General features: G+C 39.8%; 1 protein-coding gene across 9 annotated transcripts in view; it reads left to right on the top strand.

Annotated features, from left to right (window-relative positions):
- Positions 1-548: 548 nt before the first annotated feature.
- AKAP9 (A-kinase anchoring protein 9) overlaps positions 549-15,712 on the top strand; it is a 149,225-nt gene continuing 134,061 nt past the window's right edge. For all 9 annotated transcript variants that reach the window (XM_029234410.1, XM_029234411.1, XM_029234415.1 and 6 more), the window contains exon 1: positions 549-826. In XM_029234410.1, the coding sequence (XP_029090243.1) occupies positions 779-826 (48 nt within the window). In that variant the 5' untranslated portion in view covers positions 549-778. The remainder of the gene's footprint in view (positions 827-15,712) is intronic.

Below are 15,712 nucleotides of genomic sequence, written 5' to 3'. Positions count from 1 at the left end.
GCCTTGAAGATGAACCGGAGACTGGGCAGCCCCGTGGGAGGAAAAGGGAGGGGCTTTCTGCTAAGGAAGGAGTGAGGGCTACTGGCTGCTCTCCCAATCCTCCGGGTTGAGCAGTCGTCCGGTAGGTCCCCTCCCCGCCCCCCATTTTTCCTTTGGGGTTTTTCATTGTTCACCAATTTCACCTTTAGGGACCTGTGTTTTCTTTTTTCCCTTGAAATTTTAAACATCTCCATGTTTTAAAAGCGACCAGAGTCCCTTGTACGGTGGTGGGGGTCCGACCGGCGCCTCTGGCGCACCCCCTCTCTCCCACCTCCTCAGCCAGGCCGCCACCTGGAGAGTGGCGTTAGTCCCCGGGGAAGGGGGCTCTCTCCCACCGGATTCTCGCCTGTGGGCGCAGACGTCTGAGGCCGGGTTGGGGCAGCCCCCGCGGCGGCGCGCGTGGTTGGCGAGGGCGGGGCGGGGTGGGGCGGGACCGCTGGCGCACCTGCCCTGAGCGGCCGGGCTCGCGGCGGCTGCGCGGACAACGTCCCCCTCCCTCCCGTCCCGCCGTGTGTTTACGTGGAGACGAAGATGGCGGCGGCGGTGACGACGCTACCCGTGCGGCCGAAGACGGTCAGCCAGTGAGCGCCGAGACTGGTTCCACTCGAGCCGGGGGGAGCGCCTGGCCCAGCCCTGCTCCTCGGGCCGCGGAGCTTGCGGTCGCACCCCCGTGTGAACCGACCTTTCCTTTCTGTCCCGACCTCCTGCCTGTCTTCCCCCAGCCTTCCCCGCAGAAGCTATGGAGGATGAAGAGAGACAGAAGAAGCTGGAGGCTGGCAAAGCCAAGGTAAGAGAGCTGGAGGCCGCCCGGCCTGCGCTGGGAGGCGGTGGCTGGTAAGGGTTGGGAGGGGGCCTGGGAAGCGGAGATCTTAGCAGCCCTGGTGCGCCGCCTCGGGAGGGAGGTGCTGCAGGGTCTGCGTTTTCCCCTCGCCTTCTCTCCCTTTTCTAACTGAAAAAGCCTGGTGATAAACTACCTAACGGATACTTCCGTGATGATTGGGTGCTGTGGCTCCTTTCTCGTGAATACCCAAATATTAAAAAATCTCTCTTTTACTGTATTGCCATAAGCTGATATTTATTGCTTTTAAATCTCCAGCGTTTCGCTTTTTTAGGGAGTTTTCTGGGTTGTGCAGGCATTGTGCTTTTCAGGGTGGGGATTTGGGGCCTTTCTTTATTCGGTAGGGGGTTTGTACGCTCATCATCAGCTTGGCTTTCTTAGGTGGCACGCTGGCACTCTTGGGTGTGTGATTGGCCTGTGACAGCTGCCTCAGCCGTGGCTTGAGAGTGCCACAAGTGCCAGCTGTGAACTTCGCTTTAGGGCCGTTTTTAGAAGCATGGCTTTGTATGTTTGTGTTTGGAGGTCTTTGTCATGGCATTCGCTTTGTATTGTGTGGAATGTTAATGCAGTATGTGAATGGAACTCCTGGGGACGCAAGGTTCCATATTCTAAGCAACACCTATAGAATTCCTGCTTTAAACAATTGAATTGTTTTATATATCTTGTTGAGTCCCAATGTGTGTATGAAAAAACCTGTAAAGCAAACAATGCAAAAGGTATTATTCACTGGGTTTCATGAAAAATTTAACATAGACAAAATATAATTAAATAGAATATTTCTTTAAAAAATTACATGTTTGAACATATTTTTTGTCTGGCCTCAAAGGCTCCCTTCCTCCCGATAATGAAATTACCGTTTTTAGACTATATTTTGTCTTATTAGAGATCACTGTTAGTAACCATACTTGCACCTCAATTAAATTATAATATAGTTAACTGTTTCTTCTCTCTTCCTCACCTCCTTCCTCCAAATAAACAAATAAACGAGACTGGGTCTGTGATTTCAGTAATCACTGAAGGGCCATACTGCAGAGATACAATGGTAGATGCTTAGCACGAGTTTCTTAAATTAATATAAACATATGAACTAGCTTCATATTATCTAAGGTCAAAGCGTAAGTGCTTGTATGTTATCGGGTAGATTATTACTTTAGGATCTATACATGGAAGGAAAAGGGTATCGAGGCATCTTTAGAAGCCCAAAGTTGCTTACATTTCTGCAGTCTGAGGGTCTGAGTGTGATCTGTGAATCCAAGACAGTGGAGGTAAAGTGTGTACCCCCTTCCAAAAGCATCGAAGTTCTGTTCTAATTAGACATTTTGTTTGTCTGTTTGTTACCTGAGAATTTTTACTGTCTGCCTCCAGAAGTATCTTTCCTAAGTATATGTGAAGCAGTCCAAAAAACATAGTTTACTTTGGACAACACATTTCATAATAGAGGATTTATTTAAATTGCTTTGATTTGGCAAAAAAGAATTCTAGTTTCTTTGTGTGTATGTGTGTTTTTTGTCTTTCAAAATTCTGCCTATGGGATAAAAATCTTCTCCTTTTAACATTCACTTTTATTGTAGAAGATTATCTTCTAGAATAGATCCCAATTTTTCCAGTCAGAAATAAATCTGTGAGACATGTAAGGCAAGATACATTTGCTGGAGCATTGGCGACACAATATAAAAACACAGGAACAAACTTCAAAGACAATATTAGGAGAATCGTTTTCTAAACTGTATTAGTGTGATGGAATATTATTCAGCTGTTAAGGTCATGAAGACTGATAGGAACATGGAAAATAGAGTGAAAACAGCATCATCAAAAATAGTGTAGACATTACTTCATTTGTATAAATGTGTGCTTTTAGATTAGGACTTAAAAACTTTGGATTGTAAGTGTAAGATCGTTCAGCAAACCTGTATCGAACTGCTGTTTTATACCAAGAGCCAGAGATAACAGAGGTGGTGATAGTCTCTGTTTTCATGTTGCTCAAAGTTCAGTGGGACGGACAGACACTGGGTAATAAGTAGAATGAGAGAGATGTTATAGTAGGATATTGGGCGAATTTTTTCATTTGGTAAAATGTGTCAAATGTTGCTACCTCATTTTTTTTTTTTTTTTTTTTTGCGGTACGCAGGCCTCTCACAGTTGTGGCCTCTCCCGTTGCGGAGCACAGGCTCCGGACGCGCAGGCTCAGCGGCCATGGCTCAAGGGCCCAGCAGCTCTGCGGCATGTGGGATCTTCCCAGACCGGGGCACGAACCCGTGTCCCCTGCATCGGCAGGCGGATTCTCAACCTCTGCGCCACCAGGGAAGCCCGCTACCTCATTTTTAAGACTGTTTTACAAAGAAAGCTCTTGATACTGATGTTAATGCAGTCTAGCATAATATCTATCAGATAGTGAGTACTCAGTAAATATTTGCTTAGTGAATTAATGAGCAGAATGACTATGAATTGTTAATGGGTGCTACTTTACTAGCATGTTGTAATTTAATAACAGTATTCCAGAATTCTCTTAATTGGAAGTATCTTATTGCTGGCATTAGAAATCTCTTAAAATCATCATTTCTAAAACTTATTCAGACACTTGGTTCTCTAAATGTCTTGTTTGTTCATTGGACTTAAATATTGTATTTGATAGTCTAGTTTTACAAACCACAACTTGTAAATTTTTTACTTGGTTTTTGGTAAGCTGTTCATTGGAAAACTTCCTTCCTTGCTCCATCTCCTCTGCCTCCTCCCCTAACTTGCTGTTTTAGATTTGCTGTGACTAGAGAACCCAGTAACTGAGCTTGATACAGTGGTTTGTAATAACCAAGCATTGATGGAGCCTGGTGAATGGGCTTTATGACAGTTTAGTTCTTCTGCTACCTGTTGGTTTTTTCGTTTGCTGTTGGGTCCTCAGCTACTTCCTCAGTGTTGATGTAGTAAGAAGCCTGACCCGTGGAGATGTGAGACATTACTGCATTAAGTAAATATTTTCAGAGCTGGGCTTCCCTGGTGGCGTAGTGGTTGAGAGTCCGACTGCCGATGCAGGGGTTACGGGTTCGTGCCCCGGTCCGGGAAGATCCCACATGCCGTGCAGAGCGGCTGGGCCCGTGAGCCATGGCCGCTGAGCCTGCACGTCCGGAGCCTGTGCTCCGCAACGGGAGAGGCCACAACAGTGAGAGGCCCACGTACGGCAAAAAAAAATTTCAGAGCTGGGCTAACCCCACTGCAAGGTGCTGACAGGGACGGTACTACATAGGCTGTCCTTGTGTTGATCCAAACTATTCTAACTTCACTTTAAATGACTTCATTTTTTCCCAAGTAAAATTATTTACAGTATTATGTAAAGAAAGTATTGTAATGTTAGCTAACAAAATTAGAGGACAGTTATGTATTTAGTATAAAATTACTTCTGCAAATTCACCTTAGGTATACTTTTTAACATTCTACTAATGTAGTAGAATTCAGTAAAACCAAAGTTTTTAATCAACTATTCAGCATTTTATATAATTGGCATTATTTGTTGAATAATTATTAAAAATTTTTGCCTATTGCATTCAGTAAATACTAATCATATGATTTTTATTTGTTTAATGAGCATTTTCAGTTTGGAAAGTAGTGCCAATTGTATGCAAAAAAGGACGGTGCTCTGTGCAACCTTTATATTAGGTTATTGATAACAGGACTTTTCAATTACTTTTTCCACTCAGATAGACAAAGTTAGTTATGGTGTACAATTGTTCTTTGCATATTTCAGACACAGTGCTCCACCACTAAGAAAGTTGCTCTCCATCCTTGTTTCTTTTAAACTTTCTAGATTTTAATTCTTATATGTGACATAGCTTGCTTAGCTTTCAAAGTGGATACAGGAGTTTAATACCTTCAATATTTATTGCAACAGTGGTGCATTGTCTGTGACTTAAAAACTAATTAATGAACTTTAGGCTTTGTTGGAAAAAAAACAAAGCAAAACATGATTTTTAGATTATGAGCTTTAAGAGAGAATATGGAGGAAAGAATGGGCAGAACAGGTTTCTTGAAGTATATATTGAAGAAAGGTTTTTAAGGCCATTCCAAGAAGTGGCAGGAACAGGGATAGAGAAGTGGTTGGGTAAAAAAGATCCTTAAGATCCAATGCAAATGAAGCAACTGACAAAGGATTAATCTCCAAAATTTATAAGCAGCTCATGCAGCTCAATAACAAAAAACCAAACAATCCAATCCAAAAATGGGCAGAAGACCTGAATAGACATTTCTCCAAAGAAGATACAGACTGTCAACAAACACATGAAAGAATGCTCAACATCACTAATCATTAGAGAAATGCAAATCAAAACTACAATGAGATATCATCTCACACCAGTCAGAATGGCCATCATCAAAAAATCTAGAAACAATAAATGCTGGAGAGGGTGTGGAGAAAAGGGAACAGTCTTGCACTGCTGGTAGGAATGTGAATTGGTACAGCCACTGTGGAGAACAGTATGGAGTTTCCTTAAAAAACTACAAATAGAAGTACCATATGACCCAGCAATCCCACTACTGGGCATATACCCTGAGAAAACCATAATTCAAAAAGAGTCATGTACCAAAATGTTCATTGCAGCTCTATTTACAATAGCCCGGAGACAGAAACAACCTAAGTGTCCATCATCGGATGAATGGATAAAGAAGATGTGGCACATATATACAATGGAATATTACTCAGCCATAAAAAGAAACGAAATTGAGTTATTTGTAGTGAGGTGGATAGACCTAGAGTCTGTCATACAGAGTGAAGTAAGTCAGAAAGAGAAGGACAAATACCATATGCTAACACATATATATGGAATTTAAGAAAAAATAAATGTCATGAAGAACCTAGGGGTAAGACAGGAATAAAGCCACAGACCTACTAGAGAATGGACTTGAGGATATGGGGAGGGGGAGGGTAAGCTGTGACAAAGCGAGAGAGTGGCATGGACATATACACACTACCAAGCCTAAAATAGATAGCTAGTGGGAAGCAGCCGCATAGCACAGGGAGATCAGCTCGGTGCTTTGTGACCACCTAGAGGGGTGGGTTAGGGAGGGTGGGAGGGAGGGAGACGCAAGAGGGAAGAGATATGGGAACATATGTATATGTATAACTGATTCACTTTGTTCTAAAGCAGAAACTAACACACCATTGTAAAGCAATTATACTCCAATAAAGATGTTAAAAAAAAAAAAAAGATCTAATGAAGAGAGATTTGGCAAGGAGGTCTGTGGTGTCCTGTCAGTGAAACTGAAAGTCGAATGAGCACATGGAAAAGAGGAAGTGAAAAAGATAGGACATATCCAAGTGACTGGAATATGACAAGATTGGGGCAAAAATTATTTTCAAACAAAACACCTCTTATTTTTATATATAAAAAAGTTTGTCGTAAGAACTAAACTGTGACCGTAAAATGTTTATCTGTTATAGGCTACTGATTATTGAAATGTAAGTGAATTTCTTCTAATATGGAAGCTAAAAAAGGTTCTCATGGTAAATTGTTAAACATTAAATGGTAAGGAACATTATATTTATTTCTCAATTCATTTCCATTGAAATTGGACATCTTATTGCATTAGTTAGCATCTCTTTAAAAAGTTTAATTTGGAAAGCTTCAGAATTTTTTAAAGTTTCTTTATAAACTTATAAAGGTTGTTTTGCATCAGGGCATGGCATCTATTCTATGTGTATTTATATGCTATTTGTCGTACAAGAACGGGCACTAGGTCTTTGGAGACATTTACTGGCTTATTTGTTCAACTAACAGTTTTGAACGCCTACAACTGCAGCTATGGACTTTTACTTGGCAAGCACTTATTTAAATTATCATGAAGTCTGTGCCTTATTGTCTGTGGGAATAATCGTGTCACAGTCCATGACTCTTAGCAGGTGTTTTGAAGAATAAATGCGGTAATGGTTGAGAGCTTTTTGAGTTCTTCTGGTGCTAGATATAAAGAATCTATGATTTTTTTATTTTTACTTGGGGTGGAAGTCATATAAAAATTAACCATCTTAAAACAATTCAGAGGCATAACAGTTCAGCCTTGTACAACCACTTCTATCTAGTTCTGAAACATTTTTATCATCCCAGAGTAAAGCCCTGTATCCATTAAGAAGATACTCTTCATTCCCTACTTCCCCCAGCCTCTAGCAACCACCAATCTGCTTTCTGTTTCTATTGGTTTACCTATTCTACATATTTCATATAAATGTAATCATATACTGTTTGACCCTTAATGTCTGTTTTTTTTTTTCACTTAGTATAATGTTTTTAAGGTTCATCAGTGTTATAGTATGCATCAGTTCTTCATTTCCTTTTATGGCTGAATAATATTTTGTTGTATGTATATACCACATTTTGTTTATTTATTCATTGATGGGCATTTGAGTTGTTTCTACCTTATGGCTTTTGTGAATAGTGCTGCTTTGAAGATTCGTATGTAGTATTTGAGTACCAGTTTTCATTTCCCTTGGGTCTATATCTAGGAGTAGAATTTCTGGATCATATGGTAATTCTATGTTTTTTGAGGAACCACCAAACTTTTTCCATAGTGCCTTTATCCATTCCCACCAGCAGTGTATGAGGGTTCTAATTTCTCCATATCCTCACCAACACTTATTGTTTTCCATTTATTTTTATTTTTGGCCGTGTTGGGTCTTCGTTGCTGCGCGCGGGCTTTCTCTAGTTGGAGCAAGCGGGGGCTACTCTTCATTGCGGTGCACGGGCATCTCATTGCGGTGGCTTCTTGTTGCAGAGCACAGGCTCTAGTTGCGTGGGCTTCAGTAGTTGTGGCATGTGGGCTCAGTAGTTGTGGCTCGCGAGCTCTAGAGTGCAGGCTCAGTAGTGGTGGCGCACAGGCTTAGTTGCTCCGTGACATGTGGGATCTTCCCGGACCCAGGCTCCAACCCGTGTCCTCTGCATTGGCAGGCAGATTCTTAACCACTGTGCCAGCAGGGAAGCTCCTCTATTTTTTTAAAATTATAGCTATTCTAGTGGGTGGGAAGTGGTATCTCATTTTGCTTTTGCTCTTTAATTTCCTAATGACTAAGGATGTTGAACATCTTTACATGTGCTTATTGGCCATTTGTCTGTCTTTGGAGAAATGTCTATTCAAGTCCTTTGCCCATTTTTTAATTCTGTTGTTACCAACTTCTTTTACATAATATTACTGATTATTACTTATTATATTTATCTTACATATATATTTATATACTGAGAGGGAGAGAGAGGGAGAAACATGCAGTCAGGCAGGTGATGGAGAGAGGTAGAGAGAGATACACGTCTCCATAGGATCATCTTCCATCTTTTTTTTAGGCCTTCTGGGCTATGCCAAAATTTAAACTGTTCCTTCCTTTGCATAAGTTCCTGGTAGTTTGATTAGAACATAATGCTAAAGTTTGAATTCTGTGTGGGCCAGTGAGTCATTTCATTCCATAGCCAGCTGTTTTACAAGTGCATGCAGCTGGTTCCAGAGGCACCTATTGGGTTTTTTGCTTGACCATTACCAATCCATTTTCACTGTGGGAAAAAAACCCTAATCTTCTTTAGTAACAAAAAGACCTGCCATTTTCATATGTGAACACAATAGATCTGTACAGATATTTTACTGGTGTAACATACTTTTCTTGTCATGTTGACTCCCCTTTTACTTCTAGAGTTTTTGTGGTCATGGTCACCAAAATATAACTTAGGATACGTAATGCTCATCTAGGTACACTGCATAAAGCTGTGGTCGATTTGCACGTGGATTTAATGCTGTTAAAAACAGAATTGTTCCAGAAGTGGTTTTGCCTAAGTTATTTATTTAAATCTATAGATTCTTTTGTGCCATGAAAAATTCCTTCATTCTCTTTGTTTCATGAACAGTGTGGTGTTTGTTTTCAGTTGCCATCAGGGTTATGATTCTTATTGTGGTTTGCTATTCACTGAGATTCTTATGTGGTCTAAAAGTTTCTCTGTAAGTCTAACTTTTTTTTCCTTTTAAGAAATCATTTCTTAAAGCCCCCAAATTTACTTCTTTTCTTGTAAGAGGTCATTTCTCAAAGCCCCCCAAATTATTAATTTTCACTAGTAAGAACCATACTAAACGATTCAAAATCCTAATCTATAAAGATTTGAATTTATAAATTGTATTAATTGAATAGGTTCTCTGGTTACAGAGCTATGAAAAACTAACAGGGTATAAAGTCTAGAATCTCTTTCCTTCTTTTTCTTGATACTGAACACACAAAATTAGTAAACAAAATTCCTTGTTTGCTAGGGCTCATTCATTGTGGACTCTGATTAGACTGTATTTATTCCTCAAGGGTCTCACTTTTTCAAGTTGATACTGCCTTATTATTTCCCCAGGGAAGATAGGGACAGGGACCAATTATAACTAAAAATATTCTTCAGATTTATGAAAAAGCAAGTTTAATGTATGAAAGTGTGTAAGAGGATGCAGGGGAAAGAGATGCAGGGATTTGCGATGGGCATGGGGCAGTGATCTGAGTTAATTACTACACCACTTCTGGTCTGTTGCCTGTGTATGTATAACTTGATTTCTAAAGTCAAATAAATAAGTAGATGCTGTAAAGGGCAAAGTATTAAAAAATGTGTAAAACCTGCATTAGCAAATATTTGCTGGGAGTTTATATATGAAATAATAGGTTTTGGCTGAAAGTTATAGAAACTTTTCAAAGATAACTTAAAATATTGGGACTATTTTAATATACAACCATCTACATTTGCCAAATTGATATTTAATTTTTAATTTGTGTAAATTCCTCTTCTAATGAAAATATATGTCTGAGCATTTCTACTCCCTTTAACAAGAGAACTCTCACTTTTCCATTTTAACCAATAGCAATTTTTAGTAAAGTTTGAGAAAAAGAGAAGATAATAATTTGGGATTTTTTTTTAGGTGAGAAGACTATATATATATTTTTTTTAATTAAAAGGGTGAAATGCAGTATAAGTAATTTTAATAGGCATTGGTGTTTTAGTCTTATGACAGAAGAGTCTATATAGTCTTTTTTTCCTCTGTGATTTGGATTTAAAATTTTTAATGTTTGGGACTTCCCCAGTGGCGCAGTGGTTAAGAATCTGCCTGCCAATGCAGGGGACACAGGTTCGATCCCTGGTCCAGGAAGATCCCACATGCCACAGAGCAACTAAGCCTGTGTGCCACAACTACTGAGCCTGCGCTCTAGAGCCCGTGAGCCACAACTACTGAGCCCGTGTGCCATAACTACTGAAGCCTGTGTGCCCTAGAGCCCACGCACCACAACTGCTGAGCCCACATGCTACAACTACTGAAACTCGCATGCTCCAGGGCCCACGTGCCGCAACTACTGAGCCAGCGTGCTGCAGCTACTGAAGCCTGCACACCTAGAGCCCATGCTCCGCAACAAGAGAAGCCACTGCAGTGAGAAGCCCGGGCACCGCAAGGAAGAGTAGCTCTGGCTCACCACAACTAGAGAAAGCCCACGCGCAGCAAAGAAGACCCAATGCAGCCAAAAATAAATAAATAAATAAAATTTTAATGTTCTTGTTTTCTATCTTATGTGCCATCATATTTTTGAGGCTTAGTAGTTTATACCTATTGAGAAAGCATCTCAGTTGAAAACTAAAACCCTTTGAATTATTCTGCAATTATCTTCCTGTGTACTCATAACCCAATCCCATTAATTGTTTTTTATTCAAAATTTGTCTTCTACTTAGCCTTTTTCTTCCCATTCTAACACCACAACCCAATAGGCCCACATTATCTCACCTTCTATTTGGTTTCCGGGAGTCACTCTCCTTTACCTTTCAGAGCCAACCAATCACCACATTCTGCTGATTTTACCTTCTAAATATTTCTTGATTTATCCCCACTTCTGTTTCTACCTCATTGTCTTTCACTTGGACAGTGGGAAGGTTGACAGTGGAAGATAGAAGAGTATGGATTTGTGATGATAGTAGCTACCGATTTTTGAGCACTTTCTAATGCTAGGCATTATGCTAAGCGTTTTACATTCATTTTCTTATTTAATCCTTATAACTATTCTAAGAGCTGTGGATACTGTTTCTATCCCTATTTCATAGGTGGGAAAACTAGAGAGGTTAAGTGATTTGCACAAAGTCATGGTGGCAGAACAAGGATTCAGACCCACTCTGACCCAAGAGATTGTGTTCTTAACTTCAGCCCTACACTGGCTAAACAGTGATCTTTGATCACTGTTTAGGAGGTAGGATTGAGAGGCCTTGATAATTGTTGTAAAGGGTAGGAGAGATGCTATGATCTGAATGTTCATTTCCCCCTAGAAATCATACGTAGCGATCATACCACCCAAGGTGATTGTATTAGGAGGTGGCACCTTTGGCAAATGACTAAGTCATGAGGGCAGAGCCCTCATAAATGGGATTACTGCCCTAACAAAAGAGAGATTCCTTGCCCCCTTCCACCATGTGAGGCTATAGCAAAATGATGGCCATCTGTGAACTAGAAAGTGGGCTTTCACCAGACACCAGATCTGCTGGTTCCCTGTTCTTGGACTTACAGCCTCCAGAACTGTGAGAAATAGATTTCTGATGTTTATATGCCACCCAGTCTATGATACTTTGTTATAGCAGCCCAAACAGACTAAGATAAGAGAAGACTCTAGTTTTCTGACTTGAGCAACTTAAGGTATGTAGGTGCTGGTCTCTGAGATAGGAGAACATGGACAAATTTGGGGGAAAAGTGGATTTGAGTGAAATGGGTCTCTGAGATAGGATATGTGGGCATTTTTGGAGGGTAACAAATATTTTAGTAAGATGAAGATGACTTTTGTTTTGGATACGTTGAGTCAGAGGATATCCTAGAAGAGTGGCCCAGTGTAAAACTGAATATGAGTCTGTTCCTTTAGAAGGCCATGCTAGAGATAAATATTTGGTTTAAAGATACTGGCTGACACTCTGGGAGTGGGGAGTTCACTCAAGATGACGACTAAATGGGATACTGAGAGTTGAATTCTGTGGAAACACCCATGTTTAAAAAACAGGTGGAGAAGTATCTGCAAAGAATACTGGATACAAACTATTTACAAAGCTAGGAGATGATGATGTCTGTGAGACTAAGGGAAGAGTTTCAAGTACGGAGTGGCCACTTGTCAAAAATGAGAAATCAAGTATGATGGAGACTTGAAAAGTGACCTTGAGCTTTAGCAACAGTTGGTGAGAAAGGGAAGCGAAGAATTCAGATTACTGTGGGATGGAGAATGAATGTGAATCAGGAAAGGGTGGTGAATGCTACCTACTTTTTCAAAGATTTTTTTGTGAAAAGCAGTATAATAGTAGTGGTTATGAGCTTGGACTAGACGAGACAGTCTGGGATCAAATTCTGGCTCTGCAGTTTATTAGCTTTGTGACTTTAGGCAAGTTGCTTAAACTTCTCAGTACTTCTGTTTGCCACCTGGAAAATGAGAAAAATAATAGTACCTGCCTTGGGGTTGTTGTGAGGATTCAGCTAATACATATAAAGCTCTTAGAAGATTGTCAGATTATAAAAACTTTTCAAGAAGTATTAGCCATCATCATCATTATTCTCATGCTGGAAAACTAGATTGGGGAAATAGGCTGGGATCAGATAATGAGGAGCCATATGTGTTAGTTGAGACAGTATGGATTTTATCCTAAAAGTAGCCAAAAACTGTCAAAGAATGTATATTTGACATGTTTAACGTTTGAAAAGGGTTACTGTTTTCCAAAAAAGATATCCCATATTCAGGTAGGTATGCTGCCACCAGGTGGCAGGTATATGTTATTGCTATACAGATGAAGCAGTGAAACCATGAGTTGTTGGGGTTTTTTTTAATATAAAATATTGACTGATTCAAATAGCTAAATGTAAGCACCCTACTTCTAGCAGGGCACTTTGTTCCCAAAAAACTGATTAGTTAAGTGAAGGAGAGAAAAAGAGCGTTATAGTAAAGATAGAGAGATTTCAAAGGAAGCTAAGAGAAGTATAGTTGGGCCTCATGGGAAACAGAACAGCCATTTGGAACCAATGCCATTCTCTCTATCATCCCTTATTTCACTTTCACAATATCTGATGCTCCTCTCTTTGCAGATCAGCTTCTTTTGCTTGTACATCAGTTTGCACATGACCAAAAATTAAGGATGAATCCCCAAATTTGTTCTATTCAATGGAATTGTTTCCCACTGTAGACACTTAAAAAAAAAAAAGAAGGGGGAGAGAAAAATTATTTAAATAGTGCAAGAAAATCAATTCATAGAGTAAGCATCTAGCTTAGTGGTTCCCAAACTTTGCGGCACATTGGAAGCCTCTGGAAAGCTTTAAACAATTTCAAAGCCTAAGTCACACTCCAACCCCAAGTCAGAAAGTCTGAGGTGTGATCCAGGACTCACTTTTTTTTTTTTTTTTTTTTTTTTTTTTGCGGTACGCGGGCCTCTCACTCTTGTGGCCTCTACCGTTGCGGAGCACAGGCTCCGGATGCTCAGGCTCAGCGGCCATGGCTCACGGGCCCAGCCACTCTGCGGCATGTGGGACCTTCCTGGACCGGGGCACGAACCCGTGTCCCCTGCATCAGCGGGCGGACTCTCAACCACTGCGCCACCAGGGAAGCCCACGACTCACTATATTTTAAAGATCCTCAATGTGCAGTAAAGTTTGGGACCCACTGACATAGCTAATTTGTGTGATTCTGCAAAACTAGGTGATTATACATCATGAACTCTTATATGCCAGCTACTTTACTTGGTGTGCAACTAAAGAAGTAAGGATGATTTCGTCAGAAGGAAAACTGGCTGTGCTGAATACACAAAAAGTATTTTAGTCTGCAACATGACTAGTAGGTTGATAACATAAATGTACTTTATGGGTGAGTTTAGGGATATTTATATGATTATTGCATCATGCACTGATTTTCAAATCCTTCAATAAGATTCATCTCCCCTCTGTTACTTTCTGGATATCTTTTCTAACTCTTTGTTCCCTAATTCCAAGAGAAGAATCTAATCAACTGCCTCTTTTCTCATCAGACTAGACTGGGAGGAGCAGCTGGGGTGTCCTGTATGGTAGGAGCTATGAGCACTGGCCAGTTTCCTCAGCAGGAAGTTCTAAATACATACTTTAAAAATACTTAAATATGTTTCACCTGCAAAAGAATACACATAAAATATATAGATAAGAAAAATGATTTTTAAAAAATGACCTCTATGCCTGTCACCCAGTTTAAGAAATATACACATTCAAATACATTTGAAACCTTTCCCAATCTAATCCCACCCCCTCTCTACCTAAGGTAACTACAATTCTTAATTTTCTTTATCAGTGCCTTGCTTTTCTGTACCACATATGTTTACATAATATATTAGTTTTGCTGTTTTTGAACTTAATGGTATCATATTATAAGCAGTATTTAATGATTTTCTTTTTGTTCAGTATTATGTAAAGATGTTCACACCTGCATACAATTCCATTATAGGAATTTACCTCATTTAGCATTCTCATATCAATGAGCATTTGGGTTGTTTCCAGTTTTTCTGTTACAAACACTGGTGCTGTGTTAACTTTTGCCCATTTTCCGATGCATATGCCCAAGGCCTAGAGGTGTGCAGAGATCATAATCCCATGGTCCCTCAGTCCTCGGGGAGTAGTGAGTGTGTTGTGTTGTGGAATGAGATAGGAAGAGGAAGCAAAACCAAAGCCAACTGATATTTATGTCATTATACACCCAGTTTCATCACAAATGATCTCTGACAGATCATTGGAGCTGTTGATGGGCTCTGGATATCTGACAGGATGGGCCATTGAAGTGACCAGATATAGCAGTTCTTTTATTTTTTAAGTCGATATTTCCTGCAAAAAAAAAATATGCGTATAAGAGAGAATAATATTCTATTATCTGTGGCTTATAAGTGAACAAACCTCAGATGATAAGCTGGCATGTATTTTTTGCTGCTGAGGGTGATAGCATCTGTTACAGATATACCTTGTTTTAGGATTCTCCTTTACATGAACTGCTATTTATTTGTTTATTTTTGATGAGATTAAGCTTTATACTATGCAGAAACTAGATAAGGTTGGGGCAAAGTGCCATTGTTCTCACCGTTCAGTGTTAGCAGTAAATGAGGTGACAGTGAAATGAAACAGAAGTTGGTGGCATCTGAACAGTGAGGTGTAATAATCTGTTGCTGTTAGCAGTTATGCTTATGGGATGTCTGGAGAGGGTGTCTGGAGAGGCTGATGAAAGAGGCCAGGCTCCAAGACAGCATAATTCCTGGGACTTCTGCCTTATTTCTGTCTTTTGGGATGAGATTTTTGGTAGATGTGTAGTTGTATTATATCCTTTTAAAAATAGTGATATTAACATATGGGCCCATAGTTTTATTAGTGAATATTCTTTACAGATCTTTGGGGGAGGGAGGGAGGCAGTGAAAATCTTTCAGAAGAGAAAACAATTACCCATAGTCTCATAACCTACAAGTAATCACTATTAACAGTTTTTTCATTCTTTGTTTCTATGTATATTTTTAAACTTAGCTTGAATCATACTCTGCATGCAGTTTTGGTCTCTTTTCTCCCCCAGCTTTATGTTGAGAGCATTTTCCCACATTAAAATTTTTTTGAAAACATTATCTTTGACAGGTACATAATATTACATAGTATGGTTGTATAGTAATGTAACCATGGACCTGATTTATCATTTTAGGATTATTTTTTAGAAACTATACAGGTATTCTGAAGCTCTGAGGAATAAGCCTAAAATTATTGCTTATGGTTCCTCTTTTCTATAAAAAAAAAAATTATCTTTTTTTTCACTCAGCAAATTTTTATTGAGAACCTATATGCAGGCACTATTCGAGACTTAAG

The sequence above is a fragment of the Monodon monoceros genome, unplaced genomic scaffold, assembly GCF_005190385.1.
Source record: "Monodon monoceros isolate NGI ecotype Baffin Bay Population unplaced genomic scaffold, NGI_Narwhal_1 Super_Scaffold_2, whole genome shotgun sequence".
NCBI lineage: Eukaryota > Metazoa > Chordata > Mammalia > Artiodactyla > Monodontidae > Monodon > Monodon monoceros.
The sequence above is the reverse complement of the archived record's forward strand: the minus strand, read 5'-3'. Positions and strand labels throughout refer to the sequence as shown.